The 12,832-nt window shown below is 37.6% G+C and overlaps 1 protein-coding gene across 8 annotated transcripts in view; it reads left to right on the plus strand.

Annotated features, from left to right (window-relative positions):
* MTUS1 (microtubule associated scaffold protein 1) overlaps positions 1-12,832 on the plus strand; it is a 121,785-nt gene that overhangs the window by 39,922 nt on the left and 69,031 nt on the right. For 5 of the 8 annotated variants that reach the window (XM_082282122.1, XM_082282124.1, XM_082282123.1 and 2 more), the window contains one exon: positions 9,851-10,033. The exons of the other annotated variants lie outside the window; for them this stretch is intronic. In XM_082282122.1, coding sequence (XP_082138248.1) covers positions 9,851-10,033 — 183 coding nt within the window. The remainder of the gene's footprint in view (positions 1-9,850; positions 10,034-12,832) is intronic. 8 annotated transcript variants of the gene reach the window in all.

Raw genomic sequence — 12,832 nt, forward strand, 5'->3', positions numbered from 1 at the left:
TGTAAACCAAACCCAGTTACCTGTTTAGGCTAAAGTATCCCTGAAGGGAATAACTGTTTTTTCCAGTGGAGTCATTTGGACACTTTGGTATTAAACTTCAGCCCCAAGATAAATCATTCAGTAGCTGTACAGTTGTTTGCTGTCAGGATTTTGTCAGACTAGAGATAGACTAGCTAAATCCAGAAAGGAAAGGACTCCTGAAGGTCACCTAGTCCAGCCCCTGCTGCCTGTAACTGGGTCAGTAGTGAATTCAGATTAGATTGTTCAGTCATTTGTCAAGTTGAGTCTTAAAAATGTCCAAATCCTGACAAACTTGTTTCTTCATGAGGTACTAACATATATGCAGCTATTTCTTAACCAGTTACTGGTAGCATTTGGATCACTGGGCAACAAGAGTAATTGGTGTAGTTGAATTCATTAAATACTCTGAACAAGAGAAATAATAGTATAGCTCTATGTCAATTCTCACATGTGTATGTTGAGGGACAGAAGTGATGCATCTGTCTAAAATGTGTGTGTATTATTCCTAGAATAAGAGCTTATGAGTAGTGGATTGTGTTCATACAATGGCTGTTCAAGAAATTAAAGAAAAAATTGCCATGTATAAAACACCAGTTACAAGATTTTTGCAACTTGTCAGGAGTTGAGATTTTGGTAATTTTTTTTTCCACTTGTAAAACCTTAAGTTTTTAGTGGTAACATGCTAACCCAATAGAAAGCCTTTCTTCTCAGGGAATTTCCTGTTTCTTACCTGAACAGGAGACAGCAGAAGGAGAGCAGAGCTCATATCCCAAACACTGTATTTTTATGAGCATATTAGAGGTAGAAATGACTGGGTTTGTTTATTTCAAAATGGTTGCTGAGCACTGTTCACCAATATTGGTGTATCTTAACTGGAACTTGAAGTTTTTGCTGAATTAGAAATAGGTTCTGTAAAAGACAAGCCTGCTTTGATCCAGTGTACTGAAGTGATTTGCGAAATGGCCAAGCCCCATTTCTGCAACTATGACCAGATTTCCAGATTTGCTGCAAGCTAGATGCCTCAAAATTATTTCTGTCACTATTTATCTCTTTCTTCGTAAGAGAGAATGACACACTCATTCTAAGACAAAATTCTTAATTCTCTACAGGTAACTTTTCCATGGTGGTGGGTGTGGGTTTCTGTAGTACTGGATGGCAGGCAGTATGTCTTTTGCTATGTTTGTTTTCTGTCAATGAAAACATTTATTAGTATTCAAGACACAGAATAACATGTTTGACTTACTCAATTTTACTGGAAAGGATATATAATTTCAGAGCCCTGGTAGAAGACTTTGAACTAGTTTCAAAATCAAAACAACTATTGTTTTTGTTCCAGGAAACACACAGAGCCTTCTAATTTGGATGTACCATAGCCAGTGTGGAGGAGTAATAGCCTGATAACAGTTGAGGTGTTATGGTTTGGGAAGACTCATTTCTTAGCCTCACTTGAAGGGAGGAGTTGAAGGGGATTGGAGAAGCCAGGGAGCTTTAGTGTTCCCATGGAACGCCAAGATTTTCTGCTGTCAAACCTGCCCCAGCAACTGTATATTTTCACCTGTGCAGTTGAACAGAAGCACTGTGACAGTGTGAGCCGCAGGAAATTGTTTGAACAGCATCAAATAGGAATAGAAATTATTTACAGTACATCTCAAAGTGTGTATGCCCACCAATGCCTTTTTTACCTCCTTTTGCTGACTACAACCTACCTGAAATTATGTAAAGGAAAGGAGCTTTACCTGAAAGTAAGACTTCTGATATGCTATAACTTCTTCTCCACTTCTGCCTTAAAATTACACCATTACTTTAAATTATTTCTCAGTGTAAGAAACTTCATGTTGTTGTTGATGTCTTAGCTCTGTCAAGATGAGAGCTCTGTCAAGCCTTACGTGTAATTGAAACTCTTTGGGAATCTGAAAGTATCAATAATACTATTCCTCTGCTTACTGTTAAAAGACTTGCAGAAATCAATGGAAACCATGTAAATCATCTGTGTAGCAAAAATGTCTCTTGCTATCTGGTGGGGGGTTTTGTGACATTTTGGGTACCCTTTTGTCTCTGATTTAAATCACTGATATCCCTTCAGCAGTGTTACAGCCCTGTGCTTTACTTAATCATTTCCATGAATCTAATCCAGTGGTCACTCCCTTTTTCTCTTGAGGGTATTTTCATAGCATTTAACAAGACTAATGAAAGCTTGGGTACAGAGAAGGTTGAAAGTATGAATTCTGTGTTTCCTTAAAGATGTTTTTGGACAAGTGAGACCTTTTCCCATATGACAAGTTGATCATACTGAAGGACTTTTCCTGTGTTCTGCAACTACCAGAAGCATGGGAAAAATAATTCCCCAAATGCTATAGAAAATGTGTATGCAGGTTTAGTGATACTTTGAAATACTGATTTTCTTGTTAGTTCATAATTGCAAAAGTCCTGCAGTTGAATTTTGGCTTGATCTTGCACTTAAATGTAAGAATTGAGAGAATCTTCCATAGTTAAAACCAGAACAGGCAGTGACAGATTAAGAATCAGTTTGATTTTGGGTGTTATTGCTGTTTATTGCACAAAGAAAGGTTTCTCAGATGGAAAACTCAAACTGAATGATTTCAATCAGTTTTCATACAGCTGGAGACATAGATAAACTTGGTAATTCAGGGCTTCTTGGTATAGCATTTCACAATACTAGTGAAGCAGTACCAAAACAATTAAATTCCACTAAGCATTCCCACAATCCTTGAGTCTTTTTTCTGACACTCAACCAGGAGCCAACCCAAATACAGTTACTGCAAATAATTTTTCAGCTTGTATCATTCCTGTTATCTACCATGTGACTCTTTAAAGCTGGATTGACATGCTGCCAAGAGGAAACAAAATATTTTAAAAGGCGAACATAACTTCCAGGGTCTCCGGACTTGAAACAGTCGTGACTTTACTCAAAATACTAGAATAGACAGTTACTTGTAAAGGTGTCCATATACTTTCTCATAAACAGTAATTTTTATATGCAGATGCTGGAATGCACCAGGGTCTGCAAATAAGGCTTAACATTTAGTTTCAGCCGATCTTTTTACACTTTTCTTTTACAGAGCAGTCAGCTTCTTTTATGGATCCTAGAAGCAGGTTCCTCATACACTAATTTACCGATGATTATTTGTCCTTCTTAGTCCGTATTACTTGGTTTCAGTCTCCTTTTCAGTTTCCTTTTCTTTAATACATCTGTACTAGTTCAAGCCTGTGTTGAAAGTGAACTTAAAACTTGCATGTTCCCCTTCAGAGGTATAGAAAGGAGGAAATTAATACATGGGTCTTCACAGAACATAAGGTCTTGTAGTCCATAGTATGACACAAAGCTTGTCTGTGACTCTTCTGCGGTCATCTTAATCCAGACATCTCTAGTGCACAGTGACTCTGTATCTCATAACCAGTTCTTTAAACTGGGGAAAAAATTATTCAGTGTATCCAAAAGGACTTTTGTCAAGTTGATGAGTTTGTGAGAGTTCAGAAAATAGTGTTAGTTGTGAGGGCTTGGGAGCCTTGCTGTTCGTTTATCCAATCACTTGAGTTGGACTTGCCTGGTAATGTTTCCAGTCTACTTTGCCCTCACTTCCTGGACATCCTCAACAGGAATGGTTTGCTGGAAGCTGCCTGGAGCAATATATTTACTTCTGCCAAGTACTGACCACTAGACTCCTGCCCCAGATGTTGGTCGTTCATCTACAAAATGGTCAATTCACAATTTGAAGCCAGAAACGAGACGTAAAATGATGTAATCTGAATGTAGCTTTGTCGATTTGCTTTAAACCTTGGCTATGTACACTAGCAGAAAAGCTTACCATAACTTTGACACCAGTTCTCTTTTGTTACTTTTCATTAACAAGGAGCTCTTCCCGTGGTATAAGTGCTGCTCTTCTTTTTGCAAGCCTTTCATAGGGCTCATCATAAAAATGTATTTTGGAATAAAATACTTCCTATTTATCTTTAGAAGTCAAGTTGACCTAGGGAAACGAGTAAAAGTGAAAGGGTTTTTGTTTGTGAGGTAATATGGGATCTGTTGTAATGAATGATTTCAAAGCAAACTGGTTTATTTATCTCTGGATAATTTGGGTGTGGTTCTCTGAGTTTTGGGGCGATGGGGGAGAAGAGGCAGAGGGAGTTGGAAATACTTGCGTTTATGGGTAATTCAGGTAGTCTACTGGCTTCCAGAAGGGGGCATTTCGTCCTATCAGCTTTGTTTAAGGTGCCATCAGTGACCGTAGTTAGGGAAATAATTTTTCACATATGTTCCCAGACTTTTTACAGGCAATTTTGTGACTAGCCCTAGTGAACTTTTAATATGTTGTACCTGTACCAAGAAGCATGATCATACTTGCAGAGACTGATTCTCAGTCAGCATATTGATGCTGACTATTTCTGACGCTGTCAGAAATGTGGATGTATGTAAAGGAATATTCTCCTTTAGGAGAGAGGTGTGCACTATTTCCCTGCAGGGGAATTTCTTGGTACCTAGTCATTTACTTGCAAGGACATGCTGGTGTGTCTTCAAATAACTCTTTACCTGTACGGCTTAGTTCTGAATTCTCTCAGGGTGCAGGTAAAGGAGGAGGGTAATATGCATAATTTTCTTCCAGAAGAAATTTGTATTTGTTTGCCGCAGTGAGCTTCCCCTTTCATTTAAGGAGCACATGAACTCCCACAATAGAAAACTTAAAAGATTTGTAAATAACGTGAGCTTTAAAGCTGCAATCTAAGTCAAACCAATTTCCATGCCTAACATGAAGGGTTTGTGGGATGGAGAGCTGGACAATAATGAAAAGCGTGATTGGATGGGGTTGGTCGTTTTCTTTTGCCTCAGCTTACCTTGCAGTACATTGATTTGACTTCTTGTGCCCAGTACTTCTAAATAGACAGAACTTTACCATAGCTGTGTTAAAGCTAGTGATTGGGATTGGATTGTTTAAGTCAGCATGCAGCCTATGACAGTCTCCTGGCAAAACCGAAGTGGGCAAGCTTTGGCGCTGCTGTGCCTGGGAAGCTGGTGTAAAACTGTCTGCTGTCCAGAGACTGGCTTTGCCTGGGGTCATAGAGGGTGGTGGCATGACTGTGCAGACATGGACTCTCTTGGGGCTGCTCTAGTTCACTCTACAAAAGGAAAAACCTAAAATGGACTAAATCAAGCAGGCATTATTATAGGCAGACAGAAGGTGAGAGAGCAGGTGTGAGCTCAGACTTGAGGCCAGGGAAGAGAAGGGCTGTTTCTAGGTGCTGGAGAGGTCACAGTGCAAGTGGTTGAAGGGAAGATGAGGAATGGAGAAGTCTCTGATTGTAGAAGGGTTTAACTGGAAGGAAATCGGCCACATTTCAAAACTGGACCAGATAGGAAGGTGAAAAAGTGAAATTCAACAGTAGGCATACACGAGACACTACTCTTCCTCTCTTTTCCCCTAACTGAAAACACCTCAATCACTCTTCTGATGGTAGGATCATTTGAGGGAAGAAAAAGGCTTGTTTTGGTTGTTGGTAACTGCTGATAAATGCTCTGTAGTAGGAACGATTCATTCCCCAGTTTTAGTCCAAGAATGTTTAGCTGTAAGAGGAAGAACACGTGAACATCTACCTGCATGGCTACTGACACCCCAGTTATATTTTTGGCACTAGCTCACTGCTGGTTCCTTGCTACCTGTCTAAAGATTGTAGAGAAACGGGAAGAATGCTGTGGAAGTCTGTATCAATGGAGAATTGAATCTTGCCTTATATAAACTGTTCTCTGACCATCTGTTATCCTCTAAACAAGTAAATTTCTCTCCTGTAAATATTTCAAGAGTCAGAAGTAACTTGACATTCCCTGGCTTTGTCCACGTTAATGTTGAACATTTGAGCATTCGTAGCAACAGAATGTAACTGTGTCCTGCCTTCTTGGTAATTTTGGTAGTGATTTGAGACTTTAAAAGGGTGATGTAATTAGAAAGACATTACCTTAGAATTATGAAACATACTGTAGCCACTCTTCTTTCCTTGAAGGAATGCTGATACATGTATAGCATACCAGATAGTATAGTTAATAATGCTGAATGGCTGATCAGGCAAACTGGGAAGCTTGCAGCCAGCAGAAAAGTGTTAGTATTGCTACTGCTTTATGCTGTTTAAAATGGCAACCATAAGCACTCTTACACTGATGTTAAGATTGGTCTGCTGGAAAGACCTTGTACTCTTAGGCTTAGACTGGGCTTTTTCACCAGCTAAGAAGTTTAGCATTTTTAAAACAGAGCCCTTTGGATTTTTGAACTCTTAAGGAAAATCAGAAATGCATAAAGCAAAAATCCAAAATTCAACATTTTCAAGAGTTAAGCAATGAAAGGCCAAAACAACTATTAGAGTTAGCCTTAGGTTTAAACAAAAGCAGCAACAACAAAAAGTATCCTTCAAAAAACTGCTTCTGCACTTAGTGTGCCCAAAGTTTGTGTTTAGAAAAGGCTTCCAACCACTCATTTCCAGGTGTCGTGTAGCTCTGTGAATGCCAGTTTCTCAGTGTTCAGTTCTAGATGTAAAATGTGTCAATGTGTTTTGAAATGGCGGACATGAAATTTCAGAATTTGTGAACAGGTATTTGACATTACAATCTGCCTCGTGTCAACATTCTGGCAATGTGAGGTTTTTTAGGCTCCAGTGCTGTTTAAAGGAAGCCTTAACTTTTTCTTGACAATAACCACCTATGAGGGATTGATATAAAAGGATGATTATTTGAGTAAGGAGATGAAAGCTGACTTCAGAGCTTCTTGAAGAGTGAGCTTTGTTCTTTGCTTATTTCCATTCCAATACAAGAGATACTCTAACATAGTTCAAGTAACATGGTTGGTTGTTGCATGGAGACTTTTTTCTAAAGGATTGCCAACTCATTAGTTCAGTGTAAAGGAATGTGGTATTTCTGGTATCCCACTTGAGTGACTAGATTAAATAACTGGTGAAAGCCTGTTACTTTGATGCTACTGCTTGTTGTCTTTATAATAATGGTTGACTAAATATCCTGCTTTTCTGCTCATTTCCACTACTTTTGTTTGTATACCATATCTTCCTGCTTCTGTCTTCAAAACCTTTGCATTTAATTATGTGTGACTTCTTAGGGCATGGTACTTATGAAAAAACCTTTAAAAATATTAGTTGAAGTAATACCTAGAGTAGTTGCTTAATGATCTTGTGTCATAACTTAAAAAAAATTCTCCCTCGAGCTGGGCTTTTGAAAAATGTATTTGAGTGCTTGAATAATTACTATAATAGAAGCATTATAGGAAAGTACCAAGCAGCAGAAGAACTAAGAGAAAAGGTAATCTGCTTGACCTGCTTTTGAAACTGGGCATCCTAGAGATCGCTGTGCTCACTGGATGGGTTTGAGTTCTGAGCACTGCCTCACTCCAGCCTCTGCAGAGAAGTTGCGCTTGCTGCAAATCATCAATAGGGAACATGCTGTACTAGACAAGACTGAGATTTTCACATGCTTACTTTGACCCTTCCTGAGTGAAAATCACTGTGAAGAAAACCAGATTTTGTTCCTGTATGTTTTGGACTGGATGAACAAGTCCAGCACAACAGCAATCAAACATGTTACATTCATCTTTAAGTAATCAAATGCAGCTGATAAAACGCATTTGTTCCTCTAGCTGCCTTTTGTAATGTAGAATTTTAACTCAGTAAGTCATACAAACTTAACACACAGTGTTTGTACAGCAGCACTTTTTTCTGTTTGTTTTTTTGGGAGTTGTTTGGATTTTGTACTTTGTTTTGCTGGGAGGCTATTTAGAAAAGGAATTTCTGACTGGTCTGGATTAATTATTTTCCTGGTATGTTGACCCATTAATGAAAAAAGATTTTAGAAAACAATGTGGAAGATTTTATAAAGCTGTCAGGTTTGTTCTATGATGTAAAAATGTGACAGAAACTTTTTTGGTCGAACACATAAAATTATTTCTGTTATGTTGCCTAGAGTGCTGTTTCAGAGGTGTTTTTAATAAATGTGAATTTGTGGTGTTCTCATAGCACAAAAAGCTTGTATTCTTTTTATCATGTTCCATATATTCAATTGTCCCTTTCAGTAACTTACAAAAAAATATAAAATATGGCTGATAATTTTGTCTCAGAGGTTTAATAACAGGCTACAGTAAAGCTATATACAGAATCGGAGTTCAGCATAGTAATGACAAACAAGTAGTAAAAGTGCACCTGTGAAGAGAGATCTTATGCAAAGCTTGTTTAATTACTCATTGAAGCTTGTATGTTACATTCTGTGACCAGCAGTGTATAATATGCTAATACAGGTTTAGTATATATTGTAAGTGAGGTTTCTCTTTTGTTACTGAATTGATCTGAACTGAGGGAAGTAGCTTTGGATGTACCTTCTTTTACCAGTGCTGATCCTGATTTTGCGTACTTGATACAGGATGTTTTGAGACAAGTTATCTAATCCTGTCACACCACCTACTGTTGAAAGGCAGACACTGGGCATGTTTTTCTTGTCTAAAATTCAATGCAATCCTCTTAATGTCATAATTTCCTGGGTTTGGTGCAAATTGAAGGTTTCTTGGTGATTAGTATTTAAGAGTAGAGATCCTGTAGTAAAACTGGTGTTGCTTAAGGTGAAATTACTAGCTAATTTTGTCATATTTCAGCAGTCTTCTAGCTTAAGTGAAGTTGAAATGGGGTTTATAGTTACAAGAATAAAGGGAAGGGTATTCCCTTTAAATAGAAATTTGATTGTTTTAAGTCAAACCTGAGACACTGTAGTTGTTTCTTTTCCAGTAAGATAAACTGTCTTATCAGCCTTGAAAATGGCAGTGACATGAAAAATTAACGTATTTTAGATAGTTTTGGTTATAATAAGTAACAAAATATTTTCTAAAAAAATATTAAGTCTGTCTTCCATATGTCTGGTTTTTTACAAAAATGAAAACCTCTTATCCATGCTCAGAAGGCTGTATTAAGATCTCAATACTGGAGCTGGCAGGAGTCAACTCAGAGCTGCCAAAAGAAGTCTGTGTGTTTGTAACTTCTCTGGGCCACTGAAATTTTAATCTAGGTGCACACTTTTCAGAAATAAACTGAAAGCTTAATTTGACTAAACTCAAATTTTCTTGTGGAAAGTGTATTTGCTTTGTTAGTAGTGCAAGAGTGAGCTCCTCTTACACCTATCTCCTGTATAGGTGCTTTTCCTATTTGATTAGCTTAGCTGTTGGATGCTTACATTCAACAAGCTCAGATGAAAACTGGACTTAATATAAAAATGTTGCTGCACCAGCTGGCCATTAAGAACTTGGTTTTGGAAGAGCTGTTAAATTGGTTCTGTAGAACTACTCAGTTTTTAGTATGAGTACAAAACAATTTGATACTCTCATGCTGTCTAATTCCTTGAAAGGATATTATCTTTTAGTGTTCTGTCAAAGGGGAGTGGAGTTGTGAATCTGTTTTGGGGAGGAACAAACAGAAGAATCCTTTCTTGGATTGTCTTTGGAATGGAGGTTATGTTTTTGTGGGATTGCCGGTACAGCAAACCATAATGCTAGGTAGGAGAATGCAAAAACAGCCCTTTTTTTTGCGCAGATGTCTGCACCAAGGCCAGTCTGTAAAGCTCTTGACTTGTTTCTGAGGCTTTAAGTCCTTGGAATGGTTTTTCTGCATCTACAGCACTTTTTACTGTGTCAGTAGGAAGTAGATTAAGCCACTTTATATGGATTTTTACTGTGTAAGTATTTTTATTTGCAAGCATACCTGTAAAAGAAGCAAATGTTTAAGTTTCTTTCCTATGCCTTTTGTTCTTCTTTCTCCCTCCTCTTTCCCCCCTAATTGACAGGCGTAGGATCTTTGCCAGGAGAGAAGCATGCCTCAGTGAAAAATTCTCCAGCCTCATGGACTAGCTTTGGTAAATCCCTTGCCAAATCCAAAGTGCCTGTCAAAAGATCAGTGCTTGAGAGAACACCTAGCCTCTCATCAGTCAGCAGTGCTCAGAGTGAGCAAAGTCTTTTCAGCACTAATTGTAAGTATATGTGAGGGTTATGGGTTTTAACTGATTGATGACCACCATCAACTGCTTGTGGGAAAAAATCCTCTTGGAAGGGAGTCCTGTCTGACAAGTACCTGTATTAATTCTGACTGTACTACTTACTAGCTCTAGGTCTTACTCTTTTTGCCTCTTTACTTAGAGCTTTCCTTTTTGAGACCTACTGCCTGAAGGAGCTTTGAGCCCTGGATTTTGGGTTGATGAATTGAGATTTTGGTACAACTTCTCTTCCATCCTGAAACATTACATAACCATCATGTCTTCTTAAGCAAGATTTTCCAGTGTTTACGAGTAGTGTAATAAGTCTGAACAGAATGCTTTACTTGGCATAATATTTGGAGCAGTGTGTTACAGGATTTTGATACTAATTATTTTCTTGAACCGATTTATATCTGCTTTCAGAGTTTTAACACAAAATGTATAGATGAAATTACAGGCAGGTAAGTGCTTGTTTTAGAAGATCAATCATTGCATGTAGACTTCTGTAATTTCTAAGGTAGCTGTAAACATTGGTGTATGAACTAACCAAATCCATGTTGATTAAAACTAGGGAGAAAAATAACAGGACTTGCTTTGTTATGAAGTTCTACAGCAGTTCCTAGGAGTTCTGAGGGCAAAAAATATGAAGGAAATAACGTACAACTATCAGACATATTAGTATTCCCAGCTATGCATATTCAAATAAGTGCATTCAAATATTCTGCTACTATCATATCACCTGTTATATCTTGAAGACTGGGCAAAGGCCTTTTGTTTGTGCCAGATGGCACTTAAGTCTGTCTTCAATGGACTGAAAAAGAGAACTGTGATTTAACATACATCTGTGGTTTATGTATGCGCATATGCATACATACATAACTACATTTTTTCGTGTTCTTCTCCCCCGGCCCCATACTGCCTTCATTAAACTAAAACCTAACATATTCCTCAAATGAATAAGAGTATGTAATAAAATATGCATTGTGTGCAGGTTGCTTTGTAATGAGATTGGTTCTGATCCTGTGACAGCCATGTTGACTTTTGCTGTTCAGGTTTAGGACTGTATCTGGAATTGCTAAGCAGCTTTGTCTGCTCTTCATTTTGCTCCCTCATGTAACAAAGGAAGGGGTCATCGCTTCATAACAAAGGAGTGTATTCAGATTAAGTATCCAAACAGATGACTCCTTATTTAGCCTGATTTGCTAGCTGCTGTAATCTGTTTTGTCCACTGCCTTCAAGCTTACAATTTTTTCCACTCCGATTCACGAAGACCAAGCAAGAGCAATATGAGAGGCTGAACATGGCTGCGGTCTCGTAGACTTTAAGCTTGCTTAGATCTTTTTTAAATGACTATACCAGGAGGACTCCGCAGTTGCACAGAAACTAATTTTTCTCCTGTTATTTTCATCAATTCTACACTAACACCACCGACTGACTCAGGAAGCCACTATGATATTACCTTACTGACATTGCTGGTAGTGGGGTCTTACAGCTTTTGTATTGTTCCTTTGTTAGCCACGTTTACTGGGAAGAGAAGTAGGTTGTATTCCTTTTTTATTTCTATTCTAAAGCATGTATTTTGTTTTGTGGAGGTTGGTAAATATATGCAATGTTTTGATCTGCTGATTTTCTGTGAGATTATTTTTCTTTAGAGAATTTTTTACACTAGATGAGAATTATTTATGTCTAATAGTCAGGTATTGTGAGTATAATGACATTAGATTATGTGTAATTCATATGTTAGTTAAATTTTTATGACTTTGAATCAAATTGGGAAGAACTAAGGAATTTACTTTGTACTCTAATGCTAAGTACAGTGCTGTTCTTGTTTTTTTATTCTTTCCTTTAGTCTAATATGTAATAATGTCAGGAAAAAAATTTGTAAACCTGTAGTGTTTTTTATTAGATTTGTGGGACACAAAAGATCATAATGGGTGGCTTATGCTGTGTGTGTCATGAAATTTATGACAAACTGCTGTGATCCTGTCAACCATACTAAATCAAAAAGGTGCTTGGCTTGTTCGGAGTTTGTCTTGTGTTAGCAGAGAGAAAAAATGACAGGAGAGCATTTATCCTGCTTTGTCAGCTCAGCCCTTTGTTATGGGATGTCCTTGGATTGGTAATTCCGTGTGGCAGCATTAGGGTTTTTTTTTTTTTTTGTCTAATGAACACTTAAACTTTTTGATTCTTTTCTCTAAAATGATTTCTTATTTGAGAAGTTCAAAAATCATGAGGTTTGAAATGTTGTTGTTACTAAAAGCATATTTTGCATGCAGGCAGTCAGTTTGAGCATTGAAAATCAGATTTTTTTAACAGTAATCTCAGTTTTAGTGCTGAGCTGAAAATACTACCCTTTGAACATACTGAAATGTTTAACTCTGAAGTTAAGAATATGAATCCAGGTTTTAATTGCATTAGAATAATTACATATAAAGTAAATAGTGTTTCAGAAGTTAAAAAGCTGATCCTAGCAGTTGATCTGCATCTGCATTTTTGTACAGTCAATACTTCATTAAAATTCTTCTAATGAGTTGAGTTTTCAGATCTTTATTGGGCTGAGATCACTTCATACCTGTCTGTCTTTATTCAGGATTGCAGTAGCTGCTCCAAATTCTATGAATAAACAGCTTTGAATCCGAAAGTGATCAAACTCTGAATCTGTGGGGTTTTGGTGGGGTTTTTTGTTGTTCGTTTGTTTGGTTGTTTTTCCTGCACACAGTTTGGTTAGCTGACTGCAGAGTTTTCAATAGGACAGAACACTGTCCTAACTAGTCTGCACCAGAAGGCTGCTCACTC

Source organism: Coloeus monedula, assembly GCF_965178545.1.
Source record: "Coloeus monedula genome assembly, chromosome: 5".
Taxonomy (NCBI): domain Eukaryota; kingdom Metazoa; phylum Chordata; class Aves; order Passeriformes; family Corvidae; genus Coloeus; species Coloeus monedula.